Raw genomic sequence first — 20,605 nt, 5'->3', positions numbered from 1 at the left:
ATAAGAACCTGCTGTATAAAAAATAAATAAAACTCAAAAATTCAAAAAATCTATAAATAAATACAATGAAATAAAATTCAAAAAAAAAAAAAAAAGAGAGACCTGGAAATCCTCTGTCAGCTCCACCACGGTCATCTAGAACGACATTCTCGCACCCATTGTTGGGCATATCTGGACCCGCTTCCTCTCTGATTTTCTGTGCCATCCAGGCTCAACAATATCTGTACTTCTTTGGCCCAGAGCTGATTCTGGCAGTGGGGCAGAGAAGAAAAAGTGTTTGTTCTCTGTCCTATGAGAACATAGATCTTAATTCAGCAACATTCACTGAGTATTAATTACACATCAAGCAAGGGAGATGTGTTTTTAGCATAGCATTTTTCAGCTGTGGGTCATGAACTATTGGTGGTCATAAAACCAATGGAGCAGGTTGTGACCAGTGTTTTATATAAAGCGAAGTATAACAAAATAGAAAATATCCAAAGTAAGAATAATTTTATGACACGTGTCCCTTTTATGTGTCTGTGTACTATCATGATGTAAAATGTGTTTCTAACTGGATCGTGGCCAAAGTTTTTCAAAACACTGACTCTGGACTGCTTACTGAGGATAGTTTATTTGAACGAGAGGTTAGTACAGGCCTGGAAATCGAATCCTCATGTCAGTGTGGGAAATCTGTTCTAGTTTTAGCATCCCTGCAAATGAATTTCCAGAGCACAACCTTTACATAAGATGGAGACACTTTCGTCAGGTTCTTAATTCCGGATTTGGGGAAAAAACATTTTTTTAGTAGATATATTAGTTTCCTAGCACAGCTGTGATGAAGTACCACAAACAGGGTAGCCCAGAAAACCAGCAATTTCTTGTCTCGCAGTTCTGGAGGCCAGAAGTCCCAAATTTACATGTTGGCTAGGGCTGTGCGCCCTCTAAAGTCCGTGGGGAATGAGTTGTGCCTTGCCTCTCCCCTCGCTTCCTGGAGTTCTTGGCTTGTGGCAACACAATTCCAATCTTCACAACGCGTGCTCCCTGTGTGCAAATATCCTGTTGATAAGGGCACTGGTCATATTGAATTAGGGCCCACTACAGTAACTTCACTTTAACTCGGTCACCTCTATAAAGACTGTATTTGCAAATAAGATCACATTCTGAGTTTCTGGGGGTTAGGGCTTCAGCGTATCTTTTTGTAGGGACACAATTCATCCCCTAACAATATATTTCAAATTTCTACTAAGCAATCAAGAAAATAGTAGAAATATTTTCCTGTCTTATCGGGGGGAAAGCTGTAAATGTTTGGAAGTCTTTTGATTGGTTTTGCTTCCGAAGTGTAATACCTCTTCGTGTTAGCTAAAATTTCTAGTCCTGTGAACGTTAACAGTTCAGCTCTTTGCATTTACCCTTTGGTCAGGAAAACATATTTGCTCTTGAACTTCAGTGGTTTGTTTTTATTTCTACTGGCAGCTAGGTGTTGCATTCTTAGTTACAACATACAAATAATATAACTGTAAACAAAGTTGCTTGGGTTTATAATAAAGAAGTATACATACATCTACAAAAATGCCCCCTAAAATTACAGGGGCAAACACTTGGCTACAAACTGATCTGTTTTCCAAACCTGATTTGTTTTCCAAAAGGAACAGGGAGATTGTTTTCTACCGTGTTCCTGAATGGAGCTGAACCAAAAATCTGAGCAGCAGAACGCCAGCTGCTACATCACACCCCAAATGGAGGGTTATAAACGCTATAAATGGAGGGTTATGAATGTTAATGCCTGAGACTGTGGACAAATCAAAAGGCTCCAGTATGGCACTTTATATTTTGCAGAGGAAGGAAGGAAAGAAAATATGCTAATTTCACTCACCTCATCGTCCTCGAAGAAAATTCATCTATGAAAATTCTTCCACTTGGTACATTCTGTTGCAACGTGAGGGAAAAACCTGAATTCCAGAGAAAATGTTTACCTAATACTTTAAAGTTTGTCCTTTCACTTGGCCCTCCCTTTCTCTCTCCCCTTGGCTCTTTGTGTTTGTTTGTTTGTTTGTTTGTTTTTAAGCCCCAGGAGATGGTTTTTCTAGTTTTTTTTCAATGAATGGAACCTAATCCTTAGCCTTTACCTATTTGCTGTACTTTTCAGTACCCAAGGAACACTTACAAACTATTTCTCCTAGCTCAGATCACTTGAAAATGTAGTTAAAGTATGTCGCCAAATATGCAGATTATGTTAATTCGGGGGTAGCCAGCCACATTAACCAATTAGAAAGTTGGACTAATTGGAACATTTATCAGGACAGTTCAAAAGGGAATTGAATGGAATGGTGGTTTGATCCAGTAACTGAGTGTCCGTTCTGAATACCTCAGTCTGGGAATTCTCCCAACAGTATTTGGTTTTTCTTAGACACAGAAAACGCCATGCTTTTCACAATCTTGGTCAGCTTGCTGTGTAATTAAATTGATAGGGATTGCATTCTGTGGCTTCAGTTTAGAAATGAGTGCAGCTCAGGAAGAGATTGTAAGTCTAGGTGTCATCCCTTCACGTGCCTTTATGTTCAACCAATGTTGAACCACATAAAAAGATAAGTTAGTAGAGCACAGGGAACGGTACTCGATATTCTGTAATAACCTATATGGGAGAAGAATCTGAAAAAGAATGAATATATGTATATGTGTAACTGAATTACTTTGCCGTAGGCCTGAAGCTAACACAACATTGTAAATCAATTAAACGCCAATATAAAATAAAAATTAAATGAAAAAAAAGATAAGTTAGGCCCCCACTAAAACCCTCCTGTCTTTGTTATTGCCCTTCTCAGTTGTAGCTTCTTAGATTTGGACGGTTACTTGGGTCTATTTGATAAATGTTCTTCCCACAGGTAGCTGTTTTGAGAGACCATAACACCCCATGTCTAGGACGTTAAGCGCCCAGTGGCCTGACATACATGAGGTGATTACCCAAATCTCTCAATGTATTTGAATTAAAAAAAAAAAAAAAAAAAGGCAAACTAATTAGCCGCTTAAACTTGGCTATTATTCTGAGTCAGCAAACAGGAAATAATTAACACATTGGGTTTATACTAGTAACCAAGGAGGAAACTGAATGAATTCCAAGTTGTTACAGTTTGTCATTGGCTTCATTTCATGACACGTCTCCCCTTTTCATTCACAGTACATGTGCTTATTTTTAAAAATTGAAAGTAAATCTGAATTAATTCTCAATTTAAAATTTAGGGAAAAAAAATTACAACTCAGTTAATATCATTGGACATGTCTGAGATTGATGTAAAGCTAGGAACAGGCATAAGTATCTCTATAAATAGGTGTTTGGGCACATGTAATAATAGTCCAGTATTCATTTTGCACAGAGGTAGAAGTGGTGTTATTTTCAAATGTTTTGCATTCCAGTGTGTACATTTTATGGAAAAGTTTATTTTCTCTGTTCTATTTGGAAGAATTGTCCTCGGCCAGTTTTCCTTCAAATTGCCTTTAAAGTCAATGCATAAAATTGATTTTTAGAATTAAGTGACTTAATCAATTTGAAATCAATGCTTTAGTTGTTTCATAATTTATACTGTTGTCAAGATTACATTACTAAACCCCGGGCCAAGGGTACTTTTATGAAAGGGAAGAAAGAAATAGGCTAATTAAGTGTCAAAATTAATTATTTATCCTCATTTTCTTTTCAAATTATATTGTTCTTCTTGGGTACTGCGCATGGATAGCTGCCCTGTTGGCTGCTACTGACTAAGCACATCTACTACTGAGTCTGTTTCATTTCATTTAAATAACAGTGCTTTCATTTTCTTTTTTGGAACACTTATAACTGCTCAGAATTCAGGGACATATCCAAATTAAGAATTTCTGATTTTGCCTTTCATTGACAAATTTACCTTATACACATGCAGCCTGAAAAATATTTGCTCATGATTAAAAACTTGTGTTTCTATCGAGACGTTCTTGACATGGTGCCAATACATTTTAATAAATTAACCACCTTGTACGCACTATCAGGCATAATGCATTGTGAATGGACTTTGACTAAGGTTAGTGTAGAGTTGCTATAATCCGAAGCATGGCATGGAGCTTATAAATTATAAAGTCCACAAGATCTTGTGCCAGAATGAGGACATTCACTCCATAATATTTTGATAAGTTAACATTGAAGGCAAGGCAGTAAACAACAAAAGTGTGTTGTCTGCACATCACTAGCTGTGTGACCTGGGTAAGTTGTGTGCCCACTCTGAGCCTGCTGTTCTCAAGGGAGGGGCAAGTACCAGGGAGGGATTTTTGTGAGGATTTACATGAGATAATTAATGTCAAGCACCTGATAGTACCTGGCTGATGAATAAGTGTCTGAGGGAGAGAAGGTATAAAGAAAGAAAAGATTGATTTTGATTCCCCCTGTTGGCTACAAGGAAATTTTCAGGCACACACAAAAAGTGTTAGCCAAAGCACATAACAGCTGTGTTCAGAACTCTATACCATTAAATCACCTCCCAAAGCACTCCTGAATTCTAAGAAAACCAACCATACTGCTAATTGAATGGTCACTAAAGTACCCTTGTTAATTTTCATTATAATTTGTTACATGTTAGAGTTAAGGATCTGTTCTGGGCAAAAAAGTATTTAGTACGGCGCTCGTTTTATAACACTTGTGTGACCAAAATCTTGGCTCCCTGTACAGGGATGCCGAAATGAGATACAGAGACAGAGTTTTGGAGGAGAAAGAAAGGGTGGCTTTATTCTTTGCCAGGCAAAGAGGGGAACACAGCAGGCTAGCACCTCAAGAACTGTGCCCCCCTCCCTGGGGAATAGGGAGAGGTCTTACAGTCAGGGCTTGTGGTCAGGGGTATGCAGTAAGGATCAAGGCAGTAACAGTCCTGCATTCTTTCTTCTGCAGAGTTTCGAAAGGGTGGGGTTGCTGACAGGATTAGGGTGTGTGCAGGGTCTCAGGTGGTCAGTCTGCTAATCTTGATGAGTTTCTCTGGGCCCTTTAATCTTGCCTCAGGTGGTTTCCTGGCTGCTCTCCGCTTGATTTTCGACTGTTCGAATCTGCCCTTTGGAACTCAGGGAAGGTCATGGAGGCTGGAGTCTTGCCTACAAGAAATGGGGAACAAAAAGGCCTCTGTGCCTGGGAGCCCCATAGGCCCTGCTCCGTTTTACATGGAGGCAATGTTCCCATAATAGTAAAATCATTATAAGTTTTTTGTTGCAGCCTTTTTGCATAGTGGGGTCACAATTAGTACTTTTTGACACTGAACGCTTGATTAGCAAACAAACCCAATTCTAACATGTTTATAATTTGTTAAGTGTTTTCAAGGACTATTTTGAAGTCAAATGTGTAAGCCCCTTGTATCAGTTTGGCTTAAAGTAGTCACTGCTGTAATAGCACTGCTCCAGGTGGTTTCTTCCCAAGACACCTGGACATTTCCCAGGTGTTAGTGCCTGTAACTTGTCAAGCTTTGCCTTCAGCCCATTAACATTAGAGTCAAGAATAAAGCTGATCTATCACTTACCTTTCACTTGGGAAGAATTGGCACAATCAGTTACAAACAAAATCTTTGGCAAGATAAACACTAGAATAGTTAAGCAATATTGACATTGGAAACCAAAATCATGAGAGAGTGAAAAATAGCATGCCGTATTTTATGTGCCATGTTGCTGCAACTAAAATGTTAAGACCTTTTCAACTTCCAGGACAGGGGTGCGTGCGTGCGTGCGTGTGTGTGTGTGTGTGTGTGTGTGTGTGTGTGTGTTTTACACTATAACTTGTAATAAGATTTTTGGTGATTGCCAGGATATTACCAACTGAAGCAAACATTTCTCTTTTCATCAATGATGCTTGTGGTATACCACAGGGGTACAAGACGAAAATATTTGCGCTTCTTAATTTTATCTGATACTTCACATTTCTACTTTTATCTGTTTAATGATACACATAATTAACATAAATAGATACTTAGTCATATATTAAGGGGAGTAGCTGCTTAAAAGCAAATTTTTATATGAGTGTGTAATCAAAAATGTTCAAAGACCACTCCAGTAGACACTGAAGAGGAGAGACTCATTCATTGATTCGAGGTCATTTATCAGAAGAAAAAAACATGTAGAAGAAAGGAAAAATATTTTACTATAGTATATATTTCATATTTTTAATTAAATACTTTTATATTAAGCTTCATATTGCTTCAGTGCTGTTTGAGAAACTTAAACTATTTTTTTTGGCTGCGTTGGGTCTTCATTGCTGCGCACGAGCTTTCTCTAGTTGTGGTGAGCGGGGGCTACTCTTCATTTTGGTGTGCGGGCTTCTCATTGCGGTGGTTTCTCTTGTTGTGGAGCACAGGCTTCAGTAGTTGTGGCATGTGGGCTCAGTAGCTGTGGCTTAGGGGCTCTAAAGCGCAGGCTCAGTAGTTGCGGCATGTGGGCTCAGTAGCTGTGGCTTAGGGGCTCTAAAGCACAGGCTCAGTAGTTGTGGCGCACAGGCTTCGTTGCTCTGCGGCATGTGGGATCCTCCTGGACCAGGTATCGAACCCGTGTCCCCTGCATTGGCAGGCAGATTCTTAAGCACTGCACCACCAGGGAAGTCCCTTAAACTATTTTTTATAGTTTCATTTGTGTCCTTTCATGTTATTCACCCTCATTAATACTGTGCGTAACTATAGAAGACAGAGAGCCTGAGTGTTGTTTACTGATGCCCTAGCAATCATACATTTAACAGGAATATTTTGTTGGCTGTGTCTTACTTTCCTCATCACGTTAATGAGTTGTAATTAGCTTTATTGAGATAACTGAGTATGTAATCATTTTAAGGGTTTATGTGTAATATATGAATACTTGGATTGGGCTTGTAGAATAAGGTAGTAAAAAACTTCCTCTTCAAAGGGTGATGTGAATTACTTTTGCCTTAGGCTAATCTTGAAAGAAACCTCTCTTGATGGTCTCCCTTGAGGAAGTAATTGGCCTTGGCTAGGTCCAAGGTAGAGTATATTTTACTAACCTTACTCCATTGTGAGATTAGCTCTAATGTGTCAAAAGAAAAATCGTGATAGGTGGAACAGAGTTTTAGTAAAATTGAGATGTTATGATATTAACAGGAATTATATTAACTCAAGTTTTATTTTCCTTTCAGTTCGCAGGAAGATGAAAGACCTATGTCACCTTTCTATTTGAGGTACTTATTTGATTTTTATTGGTCTGTTACAGGGAATTGGGGAGGGTTAAGGCTTCTTTGGGTTTATTTGCCCATGTTAGTTCTTTTCAATAGAATATTCTGTGATGTGGCCAGACTAAGCTTATTGGAATCCCTCACCATAATGTTCATGCTATATTTTTCTTCTCTTTTGTTTAAGAAATCTTAGAACAAATTTTAATGAAGTTGAAAAGACTAAAATAAGATATTTGGTTTTAAATTCAAAGATGTCAAGCTAGCCATTTTAATTTCAAAATCTGCCTAATGCTTAGGGTGTAACCTAAATTTTAAAATCTCTGTTCTATACATACATGCAGGTGGGGAGGGTTCTGAGCCTAAGCCTCACTTGCTGAAGAAGTCTTGGCTTACGTTAGGTCATTTTCTAGATAGTAGTGAAGTGTGAAACTAATATTCAGCAAGTTCTTAGAGTTCAGGATTATTTTCTAAAGTTTATAAAGCCAGAATGACAACTCTTAAAACAGGTAAGTTTACATCAGAGTAGATGTTAGATGAGATCACTTCCTTCCAGACTAAGAAGTTGTTGTATTGATGTGATTTTCAGTGAACCATCCCACTTAGGTATCAATAATAACCTAGAACCAGGCTTTTCTTACTGCATTGCTTTCCTCACTACCTACCCACTTCAGAGGCTTAGAAACTATATTTGAAAGTAATATGACCATATAAATTCAAGTTTAAATTGCTGAAGTTTTTTTTTTTTGTTTTTCTTTTAACCTTTCCTCAATTTTGAATTCTACTTTTTAAAAAGCAGTGTCGGGTGTGGAGGAAAGGGAACCCTCTTGCACTCTTGGTGGGAATGTAAATTGATACAGCCACTATGGAGAACAGTATGGAGGTTCCTTAAAAAACTAAAAATAGAACTACCATACCACCCAGCAATCCCACTACTGGGCATATACCCTGAGAAAACCATAATTCAAAAAGAGTCATGTACCACAATGTTCATTTCAGCTCTATTTACAATAGCCAGGACATGGAACCAACCTAAATGTCCATCGACAGATGACTGGATAAAGAAGATGTGGCACATATATACAATGGAATATTACTCAGCCATAAAAAGAAACGAAATTGAGTTATTTGTAGTGAGGTGGATGGACCTAGAGTCTGTCATACAGAATGAAGTAAGTCAGAAAGAGAAAAACAAATACTGTGTGCTAACATATATATGGAATCTTAAAAAAAAAAAAAAAATGGTCATGAAGAACCTAGGGGTAGGACGGGAATAAAGACGCAGACCTACTAGAGAATGGACTTGAGGACACGGGGAGGGGGAAGGGTAAGCTGGGACGAAGTGAGAGAGTGGCATGGACTTATATATACTACCAAATGTAAAATAGATAGCTAATGGGAAGCAGCCGCATAGCACGGGGAGATCAGCTCGGTGCTTTCTGACCACCTAGAGGGGTGGGATAGGGAGGGTGGGAGGGAGACGCAAGAGGGAGGAGATATGGAGATATATGTATACGTATAGCTGATTCACTTTGTTATACAGCAGAAACTAACACACCATTGTAAAGCAATTATACTCCAATAAAGATGTGGAAAAAAAAAAAAAGCAGCGTCAGGGTATCACATAAATATTTTGTTTTTGAGTCTGATTTGTTGCAATAGTCTCAGTGTTAGATTTAGACTTTAATTCAACCACCACAGTTCCGAAATGTGTCATAGGGCGTCAGGCTTGGCCAAGTAACTGCTTTGCAGTAGTGCTCTGCCCTTTAGCGACTTGAAGCTTGTTGCGTAATCACTTTGTGGCAAGACAGGGAACATCTGAGGTTTCAGTTTGAGACAACATGGTGGTCCATTTGCTTCGTCCTGGTTTCCTGCCAACCAAATCAGCACATTCTGGTTCATAGGCTGTCTTGACTGTGCAATTACTGTAAACCCATGAGGACGTCCTTGCTGGGTACACAGTGATGCTAGTATTCATTATGTAAATACACGCAGTAATATCAAACAAATGATTATCATATATTAATGGAAATCAGGTTTTATACAGTACAGAAGACGCCAGCACCAGATCATGACAACTAATGAAAACTATTCTCTGAATGTCTTAGTTTTATTACTCTGGGTAGCATCAATCTATGTTTTACATAGTATTGAATTTTATTTATTTATTTTTACTACTGTTTTAAAAAGCAGATGGGGAAAATGGACTTATAAGTTGTAAGTCCTCAGATACACATAATTGTGTTTTAGAGTGTAAATTTTGTAATTATCTAGAGTAATTCTGTAGTCTTGAAAAAAGAAATTCTGTACTTCCTAAATGAAAGCAAAAAAATGTAAAGAAAATTAGTATATTTACTGAACTCTCGATAGAAGCTATTTGACCTTTCAATGTTAAGAGTCATAAAAACTAAAATATGATCAAAGTAGGGGAGAAAATGAATGTGCATACTAGCCCACATTTACAGTAGTGGTAAAGTTGCAGAGAAAGGAAAAATTACCAGCAGGCATTCTTTTCATGTGAGGGGAATTTAAACTAAGTGGAGATATTTCATAAATGCAAAACTCGTAATTATTTGGCCTGAAATTAAAAATTTCAAATGTAGTTTCTTTTTCTGAATAACATTACATGATAATCTTAAAAATTATGTAAGAATTAGGTTGGTACAAGTTAACTTAGCTTTTTTTCTTACCCACTTGACATGAAATAGGGAGAATCTATTGATAAAACATGAACTGTTTTTTTTTAATTATTTGCATGGCTGGTTTGAGATTGACTTTTCTTGAGTTAATCTAGCATACAGAATTCAAGTAGAAAAAGGAAAACATGATTGTTGATTATGACTAAGTTCTAGATTTTGGGACTAGAAACAGAAACATGTCCACTGATAATTTAATTTATAAATCAGTGCACTTTTTTTTTTTTTTGCACTTCCTCTAGTAAGAGCAAATGAATACTTAAACATTTTAAATAAATTTTTGTAATGTCCTTGTCTTCTATTCCTTTCCCTCCAACTTTATTACAATTCCTTTGCTGCAGTGTTAGAAAAGGGGAGTCATTACATGACTAATGAATTTCATAATGATTATTAACATGATGAAAAACTAAATTGGCTCTTTTAAATCCAAAATAATTTTTTCTGTGCCTTTGAAAAGTAAAAAATGATTGGTAGTGGCAAAATGCTATCTTCCCTGGCTAAGGATATTGAATACTAAATATTATGTGTTGACAGTGTTAATTGGTCAGGTTTTTCAAGGGAGGAAAGGCCCAATCAAGAGATGAGACACATCTGAGGTGGGTCTTCACCAGAAGTAGATTCAGCCACAAGCAGCCAGGCAGAGGGGATGGGGTATTTAACGGAGGGGTATTCCGTTTTGTGGTTTATTCTGAGAGGTCCGACATAAGGTAGAATGGCAAATCTCAGTGGCTGCAAGTTTGGGAGTGGGCCGTCTTCAGGTAGACCAAATCAAAACAGAGAGAAGATGAGGGCAAAGCAGGCCTCCCATTTCAGAGGAAGGAGAATAGCTGCTCTGTAAAGGAACTCAGATACAGTAGATCAGACAGGCATCCAGCAATTGGAGTGGAGACGAGGTGCATTATTTATAGCAACAAGAGAGGGTCTGTGTCTGGAATGGAGATGGAGAGCATACCGAGAGGCTGCAGTGCACGAGTGCAGGTTCCAGGACCTTCCTGTGGCTGGGGGTAGGGAGGTCGGTTACAGGAACAGAGGCCGAGAGGGGCCATTTCAGTCACTACCTTGCTCCACCGTTCACCCTGTAGAATTGCGGTTTCTGTGATTGCTATTCTAACATCTACGGCTGAACCACGTGTTAGTCTACTGTACGTTTCCACTGCCTTCAGGCCTTTCTGTAGTAAGGTAGGCCTCTTATAAATAGGCATGCACTCAGATGTTCTCATTCTAGATGAATGGTCTTCTGTGATAAGAACTCTGTCTTCTTTAATTCCAGTACTTCTCCAACCTAACCTAATTCACCATAGAGCCATTTGTCCTTTTTTGCAAAGGAAAGAAATAGTAGCTACAAATCTACACCTGCCACCATCCCATGTGGCAAGTTTATTGCAGCTACAGTAGCTCTAACAGTAGGTGTCATTGTTCCCCAGATGCTCGTTAGAGATTACCTGCCCTGTTGAAGTGATTAAGGGAATGAAAGGGAAGGACCGGTTATACCAAACCCTTAGTGAGATTGCCGCAAATAAACACGAACCTGCATGCTAAGGGTGCAGAACATGCTTGGCAAAGATGCGCACACCCTGGCCTCTGTCCTAGTCTAGGCTGGAATCCCGGAAAAGGAGCCCCTACCTCAACTGCTCAGATCAGTGTGAAAGCAGCTTGCAGTAGGTGTTCTTCTGTGCCACATGCACGCTGTTGTCTGAATTCTTTTGGTGGCATCCAGTCAGATCCGGTTGGGATCTGTTGCTAGTTCTATTTATCTAAGTCTTCAGTGTTGCCAAGCCCAGGTTTTGATTTCTGTGGTTATTTCCACTGGGAGAAGGGTTCTTGATCTCCACTTTCTGTTCCTCCTCGTCTCTACCTGCTCGCTCCCATCTCCCCACACTATCTTCACCTTCCCTATGGTCAGGGTCAGGTCCTGTCCTCATCCTATCCCATCTAACTTTGACCCATGAATTCCTTCGTTACGAATACCTAAATTTTACATATACCTAGCACCCGTCTTTGCCTGTGCTTTATGAAAATCCTGAATCCATCCTTCAGGGACTGCATACCTATAACCAGTTTTATTCACTGGGCTCTAAACAACTCACCTGGCCTCTGAGTAGTGTCTCATTCCTTACCTAACACTTGTCTTCTAGCATCTGCACTGATCCTCTTGTTTTCCCCTTCTCATTTTGGGCTTCATTGAAACCTTGAAATTAAGTCTTTATCAATTTCAGCCCAAGTTTTAATACTCATCATGCAAATTGAAGCTGAATTACTATTTTAGCAGATTTGGAATTGCTTAGGGTCAGTTTCAGTATTTCATATGTTTTCTTTTCTTTTTTTTTTTAATTGGAGTATAATTGCTTTACAATATTGTGTTAGTTTCTGCTGTACGATGAAGTGAATCAGCTATATGTATACCTATATCCCCTCCCTCTTAGACCTCCCTCCCACCCCCTCATATGTTTTCTAATTTTCCTGAATCAGGAACATCAATTAGATTTATTTCTAAATTAGCTGTTTGGCACACAAACTCATTCTTTAGGATTTTATTAACTTTTTATTCTTAGACTCCAGGAAGCATCAATTTTATGAAAGTCTTTACTGCAGAATTTATGTTGAAGAAAAAATTTAGCTTTGGATAAATTCAGATTTAAATAGATACTAGATGGGATCTGGAAATTATATCATACCACTCTTATCTTGATATGTAGAAAAATTATTTCTAACTCATCTTTAGATAGCTTTTTGGGGATTACCTTTCCAAACAACTTGTGCTAGAATTTCTGTTTGTTGTTTGGCGGGGGGGTAGTATTATTAAATTTTTAATAGTTTATTTTTCTCCTTAAGCATAATGTATGTTTTCTAAATTATCATTTTGAGGTAAAAAGCTCTTATTATCAGATGGGATAGTTTGGAGAAGTGTATCATACCACACATTGTGTTTGTTTATAAGCCTGTTTCAGGCTACTAACTAAAAAGTAGAACAAATAAGCAGGCTGTTTATTTAATTATCTACTTGATTTTTCTTCCCCAAGATGATAAAGTCAGCTAGATATTTTGGGTGTCTTTAGACACAGATAACTATATATTTAAATTGTTTTTACCTTGTCCGTTTTGACTACAACAGTATTTCTAAACTGAGGAGATACATCACCTCTGCTTATGGAGCTCTTTTTTCTTTTTTTCTTGGTGGTAATATATAAATAAAATAAAATTTGCCATTTAAACAACTTTAAATTATTTTTCAGTTGCAATAAAATACACATAATATAAAATTTACCACCTTATACATCTTTAAGTACATTTCCACTAGTAATGGACAAGAGTCCTGTTTTTCTACATACTTGTCAGTATTTGTTATTTTTCTATTTTTTGATAATACTATCTTAATGGTATGAAGTATATGGAGCTCATTAAAGATGCCTGGATCTCACTGGCCAAGATTCTGAGTCTCAAGTGGGCTGGGTGTCCATATTTTCAAAAAGTGTCACAGAACAGCCTTTTCAACAAATAGTGCTGGGAAAACCGGATATCCACATGCAGAAGCATGAAGTTGAAGCCTTACCTAATGAACCCTTACCTAACACCATATACAAAAATTAACTCAAAATAGATCAAAGATCTACATACAAGAGCTAAAACTACAAAATTCTTAGAAGAAAACATTGGGCAAAAGCTCCATGACATTGGATTTGGCAGTGATTTCCTAGGTGTGACACCAAAGGCACAGGAAACAAAAGGAAAAAAATAGATAAATTGGACTTCTTTAAATTTTTTAAAATTTTGTGATCAAAAAAATAACATTGTCAAGAGAAGAAAAAGGCAACTCACAAAATGGGGGGAAATATTTGCAAATCATATATCTGATAAGGGATTAATATCTAGAACAGATAGAGAACTCCTAAAACTCAACAAAAAGCAAATACAACACAATTAAAAAATGGGCAAAAGACTTGAATTGGCATTTCTCCAGAGAACATATACAAATGGCCAATAAGCACATGAAAAGATGCTCCACATCACTAATCATCAGGGATATACAAATCAAAACTACGATGAGACACTACCTCATACCCAGTAGGATGGCTACTATGATAATAATAATAATAATAAACAAGTATTGGTAAAGATAACAAGAAATTGAATCACTTGTGCATTCCTGGTTGAAATGTAAAATGTTGCAGCCACTAGCAAAATTAGTAAAGGTGGTTCCTCAAAAAATTAAACTTAGAATTACCATATGATCCAGGAGTTCCATTTCTGGGTATATACTCAAAAGAATTAAAAGTAGGGTCCCAAAGAGATGTTTGTGCACCCATGGTCAAAATAGCATTATTCACAATAGCCAAAAGATGGAAGCAACCCAAATGTTCATCAATGGATGAATGGATAAACAAAATGCAGACTATACAGTGGAGTATTATTCCGCCTTTAAAAAGGAAAGAACTTTTAACACATACACAACATGGATGAACCTTGAGGACATTTATACTAAGTGAAATAAGCCAATAACAAAAAGACAAATACTGTAAAATTCCACTTACATGAAATACCTAATGTAGTCAAATTCATAGGGACATAAAATAGAAGGGTGGTTGCCAGGGGCTGGGGGAAAGGGGAGATTCAGGAGTTATTGTTTAAGAATAGGAATTTCAGTTTCACAAGATGAAAAGAGTTCTAGAGATGAATGATGGTGAGGGCTGCGCAGCAATGTGAATGTACTTAATGCCACTGGATGTACACTTAAAAATGGTGAAGATGGTAAATTTTTTATTATGTGTATTTTACGACAATAAACAAGTTAGAGGGAAAAAGTGTCATAAAGTGATGCACGCCCTTGGCTGAAAATCACTGAACCAGACCGACAGTATCATTCTTTTATACTGAAGAATGGTTATAAACTTCACTACTGTTTATCATACCATTCTTTAGGGATTCAATATTGAGTTCTTGACATCTGAGAATCAGTTATATTTTTTGCATAGTAAGAGAGAAGTACAGATTCTGAGTTTAATTCTATCAATGTTAATTAAAATATTAAACATATATTTAGGCTATACTGAGAAACAAAGATAAATTATATAAATTTTTATATTTTTATGCTTCTCTTCATATCTTTCCTCAGCATGAAAAAGCAAAGGAGAAATTTACTTGTAGAAAATGATGCCTTTGTAACCATTCTGTCTAGATCTCTTACTGCTTCATTTTTCATTCTCCCTGCCTCCCTATAGACTTCTGTTTGTAAGAACTTAAGATTTTAATAAAATGTAAACCTCTAGGTTAAAAGCAGACTAGCTTTGTCTGATATAACTACTCCCAGCTTCCCATTTAAATTCTAATGATGATATAAAAGACAAAAACTAGAGACAATTTTATAACAATTTTATAACAATGATGAAGAAAACTGTAGGGGCTTCCCTAGTGGTGCAGTGGTTAAGAGTCCTCCTGCCAATGCAGGGGACACAGGTTCGAGCCCTGGGCCAGGAAGATCCCACATGCCACGGAGCAGCTAAGCCCGTGTGCCACAACTACTGAGGCTGCGCTCTAGAGCCCGCGAGCCACAACTACTGAGCCCCCGTGCCACAACTACTGAGCCCGTGTGCCACAACTACTGAAGCCCACATGCCTAGAGCCCATGCTCCGCAACAAGAGAAGCCACTGCCATGAGAAGCCCACACACTGTGACGAAGAGTAGCCCCCGCTCACCGCAACTAGAGAAAAGCCTGCACGCAGCAACAAAGACCCAACGCAGCCAAAAATAAATAAATAAATAAATAAATAAATTTATTTTTAAAAAAAAGAAGAAAACTGTAAGTCAAAGGCAACGTCATCAATGGAGATGAACTGAGAAACGTATTTTCGCCTTGCAGGCTTCATGTTTCACCATCTAAACAACATAGTGAGCACAAAGAGAGAAGGAAGGCAAAAGAAACTGACTTGAATTCCTTCTAGTATCTACTGCACTGACCAGAAAAGCAAGTGACATTCCCCCAACTGAGCAGAAACTTATTTTCTGAACCATCCAGAGCTGAGTTGTGTATTCTTTTTCACCTCCCATTTAGAGACTAGAACATTAAGTACACAAAACAACAGAGAGGAGGAGGTATCCCCCTGGGATGCTCAGTTACCTAACAAAGGCATCTGAGAAAGGGATAAAGGCAGGAAGATTACTGGATTGAATGCATGCTTTCAAGTGTACACTGCACAAAGACAAACTGCAAATTTGTTTTTGATTCTCCAGCTTAATCATAAATTGGACGAAACAGCAAGTCCACTCAAGTATGCATTGTAGATTGTTCAAGGGCAGAATCGTATCCTGGCTTTTAAAGTCTAAATCCAAGAGGGGGCATCTGCCTGTGGCCAAGCGACAATGAAATAAACTCAGAACAATATACCCAGCCAGGTTTTTGATAATGGCTCTGCCTGAATTGATTGTTCCCCCTTACGAACCCCTAAACACGAAGAACTATTTGGGACGTATAAAGAGAAATTACAAACTAGGGGAAAGGATGCCTTGCTCCGAGGACTAAGAGAAGAAACAGGTTCCAGAAAACTGTGTTTTGTATGATTCAGAGGAAAACTTGAGAAGTAGTATTTGCTAATCTTCTCCAAAAATGTTCAAGGACATAACCAGCCTCTTCGAAATATGAGTAGGAACCTGTAAGGAGAGAGTAAGTGGAGAATTAAAAGGCTAGAGACACACAGGAACAGCTGAAATGAGGGAAAGAGAAGCCTAGAAACGTATTTGCAGAGATTTTTAAAACCTTGGAAAGCAGTAAAGAGCAGCAAGTATTTAAAATAAATCAAGTACATGATGAGAGGGAAACTTGAGAAGCTCTTCCAAAATGAAAAGGGTAAAGAAAAAGCTGTGAGAGAAAGAATGTTAGATATGAAAGTCAGAGATCAGAAAGCCAACCTGAAAATTATGATTCTAAGGGGGAAACCATACTAATAGAAATAGAAATCAGTGTTAATATATACCCAGCTAATTGAGAGGTGAATCCCCCAAAATATTTTTTTAATTAAGAAGTAGAAACCTGATTATAATTATTAGTGGAGGGCCAAAGAAAGTAATGAAATTCTAAATTTCTTATCTTGCATGGAAGGTAGGAGAGTAGAAGCAGGCGTCAAGCGTTTCAGGGTTTTTTTTTGGTCGTTTGTTTTTTGGGTTTTTGTTTCAGTTTTAATAGTTACAGATGTATGGGTTGGAGAGGCAACAACTAGTAGAATTGTGCATAGGATTCCTATATCCCAAATCACCTCAGAAGATAAGAGCAAAGACAGAAATCGAAGGACAAGGAAGCTCCAAAATTATAAAACATAAAGCAAAAATATAAAACTAGAACAAATGTATCACCTATGACAATAAGTGTAAATGGATTAAATTCTTTGATAAAAGCTAAAAATACTTTTTTTAAAATGACTGCTTGAACTATGTTTTGCTCAAAAGAGCTATGCCTAAAACAAAATAGCACAGTAAGGTTAATAATATAGGATTTATCTCTGATAAATATGAACAGAAAGAAAGCAGAGATAGCAATATCAGTACCAGAACAACTAGAGTTTAAAGCCAAATCCATTAAACAGGACAAACCTAGACTTACATTTATTGGGTAAAATCCATACTAAAAATATAAAGGTTAAAATAATAAGTATGTATAAACTAGCATTGTATCAAATCATATAAATTTAAACTCTTAAGTTAACAAGGATAAACATGCAAACACATTTGAAGTATAGAACTTATATATAGCACAACATGTCTATAACAAAAAAAAATTATAAATAGCGCTGAGAATTTAATAAAATTAATAAGATTTAAAATATAGGAGCATCACATACACTAAACTTTACAACCTACAAATAGGGCTTAAGCATTCCTGCTACTTTCTAAAAGATTACTCAGCTATCTCTAAAAGTTCTTGAAGAGTAGAAATATTAAGTCATGTCTTCTAACCACAGTGTAATTAAGAAAAAATTTCCAATCAACCAACGAAAACTCTCCTAAAGGGAGGAAGAAATTCAAATAGGAAATAAAAACAGACTATTTGGAAGAAAAAGAGGAAAAGTACATGTCAAAATTTGTGGAATGAGATCTAAGCTCTTTTTAAGAAGTAACTTCACCTTCTTAAAAAGATTGAAAGTAAACGAGCCACACATTCAGAATAAGAAGTTATAAAAAGGAAGAAAAGCAACTTCTTGGAAACCTGAAAGGATTTAATAATAATAAAAGAAAACATAAAAATAGCAGAACTCATGTTTGAATCCAGGATCTCATTCTTTGAGAGTAAAAATGAAAATAATAAAAAAGAAAACCTCTGGTAAATTTAAGAAAAAAAAAAAAAGGGACAATACTAATAATCAGAAGTGAAGTTTGCTGTGAGGGTATAGTAGTTTTTAAAAGGTTATAGAATACTTCATGCAATTTTATGCTAATAAACATGAAAACCTAGATGAAATAAAAGGTTTTCTGGAAAGCATAAATTTTGAGAAGAAATTTCCATGTGAATGCAAAAAGTACTTTTAATAATCTCTTCTAATTCTAAGAAAAGAAACAGATGTGTAGCCAAAGATTTATGTGAATAGCAGCATTATTTGAGAATAAGGATTATGTTTTTATTAAGGACATATCTGAAGCCAGATTACATGAGATGGAATCAGAGCTGTGTAAACTTGAGTGAGATACTAAACCTCTCGGAACCTCAATTTCCTCATCTATAAATGGGTATAGTATATATAGTCACCTCTCCATTTCATTTCTTAATTTTGCTTTATAAAGACCTTAGTCTAAAAACTAAAAAAAACCTCTGAATTTCTTTTTATGCAAAACATTCTAAATATATGAAACTGATAACCCCCATAATTAGGGCCCAAAAGAAGCTGTACAAAATGTATTTTGACATTTTGATGGGCTCAGTTTAATTTGTTAGAAAATATTTTATACAGTATCAAGATATAGGAATGAAGAATAATTCGTTTCCTCAAATCAGTCCTCATACTTAAAGGAACAGTATATGTGAGTTTCAATAAAAATATGTGGGGATAAATATTTTTTGTCAAAATCTAAATACGTATAAATGCTCCCTAAAATTTCTGCATGTGATAATCATAACTAAAAGTTAAAACAAAGTGAATAAATACTGAGGACTGAGTGTATTTGTTTTATGGCACTGTAGAGAATTGAACTAAAAATCATGAAAATGTTTTAATGTAAAAATTCATTATACAGTTACAAGGAAGTAGTGGTATAGTCATCTTATAATGTTGACAGCGTGTATCAACTTTTAGTATTTTAAGATGATACTAAAAATACCGTATTCTGTTAAATAGACAAATTAAGAGTTTCATCCTGGTTTGACGATTAGTTACTGGTTCCTCATCCTGAGGCTTAAACAAACATCACATAATTGTCTTTTAAATTCTTACTCATTAAAAAAATTGAATGTAAATATTATCTCCTAGAGAAAAAGGATAATTCTGTTAGACCTAATGGTTCCTATTAAAACAATATTTTACGGGCAGCATTTTATACACCACTGAAAAGAGAATATACTGAAGTAAGAGAACAGATAGATAAAAGAGAACACATCCTTCTTCAAGATGTCTGGTTTCAGTAGATTTGAAAGATTTCTTTATTTCAAATCAAGAGATCTAGGGCTTTCCTGGCGGCGCAGTGGTTGAGAGTCTGCCTGCCAATGCAGGGGACACGGGTTCGAGCCCTGGTCTGGGAAGATCCCACATGCCGCGGAGCAACTGGGCCCGTGAGCCACAACTACTGAGCCTGCGTGTCTGGAGCCTGTGCTCCGCAACAAGAGAGGCCGCGACAGTGAGAGGCCCGTGCACCGCGATAAAGAGTGGCCCCCGCTCGCTGCAACTAGAGAAAGCCCTCGCACAGAAACGAAGACCCAACACAGCCAAAAATAAATATTAAAAAAAAAAAAAAAGATCTAATAAGAGAATCAGTTGTCAACAGGCATTCTGTGCATCTTATCACATGCAAATTTTATAGACTAATATTTCTGAGCATAATCACTTTATGGAAGTGTCTTGCTACTAGAAATAAAGACTAAATATATTTAACTATGTCATAGAATACATTTCAGAGTAGGCTCAGAATCTGTTTTGAATGACTGTACCAGGAGGACATTCATTTGCATCATCACTTAAGTAGGCTTGGGTAATGAAATTGACCATAATGCTGAGTCTGCTTCTTTATTTTAGTTTTGAATACTTGGCTTTATCAACATTAGGAAATGAATTCTTCCATATTCAGGTGTTTACACTGCATAAGTAAGAGATTTTCTTAGCAAATCAGTCAAGTGCTCTGAAAAAAAATGCATTATTCTTAGCTCTCTGCAGGGGATAGAAAACAAGCTACGTGTAGATGAAGAAAATCATTATCTTTCACTTTAGCTTATTTGCTTATTGTCTTTTTGTTAGTGTCTTAACATTACCTCCATGAGCTGATGATAGCAATGGAAGCAGGCCCTATTTCTGACATTAAGTATTTTTAGAAATCTTGTTATTGATGAATTATTAAGCACATCCCACAGGAACTATGGAGGTGATTGGATACCTGACCAAAGCCATTTTGGTATCTGATAAACCCTAACTATGACTGATACTGTCATAAAACTAAATATGCAGTTATAAGCTTTTGTAATGATTTAAACTTTAGGGCAATAAACTTGAAACTGAGATAGTCATAAACTTTTAGAGCTAAAAGAAAATCACAGAGATCACGAACCAAGGCTTTCATTTTCTGTATGAAGAA

The 20,605-nt window shown here is 36.8% G+C and overlaps 1 protein-coding gene and 1 long non-coding RNA gene across 14 annotated transcripts in view; both read left to right on the top strand.

The window, feature by feature from the left end:
• Positions 1 to 20,605, top strand: part of FAM13A (family with sequence similarity 13 member A) — a 349,193-nt gene that overhangs the window by 256,418 nt on the left and 72,170 nt on the right. For all 13 annotated transcript variants that reach the window (XR_014263561.1, XR_014263562.1, XR_014263563.1 and 10 more), the window contains one exon: positions 7,118 to 7,159. Coding sequence is in view for 8 of the 13 variants with exons in the window: in XM_082461668.1 (XP_082317794.1) it covers positions 7,118 to 7,159 (42 nt within the window). In the remaining 5 variants the exon portion in view is untranslated. The remainder of the gene's footprint in view (positions 1 to 7,117; positions 7,160 to 20,605) is intronic.
• LOC309660849 lies at positions 7,166 to 20,531 on the top strand. Its single transcript, XR_014263677.1, has 2 exons — positions 7,166 to 10,766; positions 10,832 to 20,531. It is a non-coding gene; the product is annotated as an uncharacterized lncRNA (long non-coding RNA).

Source organism: Balaenoptera physalus, assembly GCF_965194825.1.
Source record: "Balaenoptera physalus genome assembly, chromosome: 5".
NCBI lineage: Eukaryota > Metazoa > Chordata > Mammalia > Artiodactyla > Balaenopteridae > Balaenoptera > Balaenoptera physalus.
This window is presented reverse-complemented; position numbering and strand designations above follow the sequence as displayed.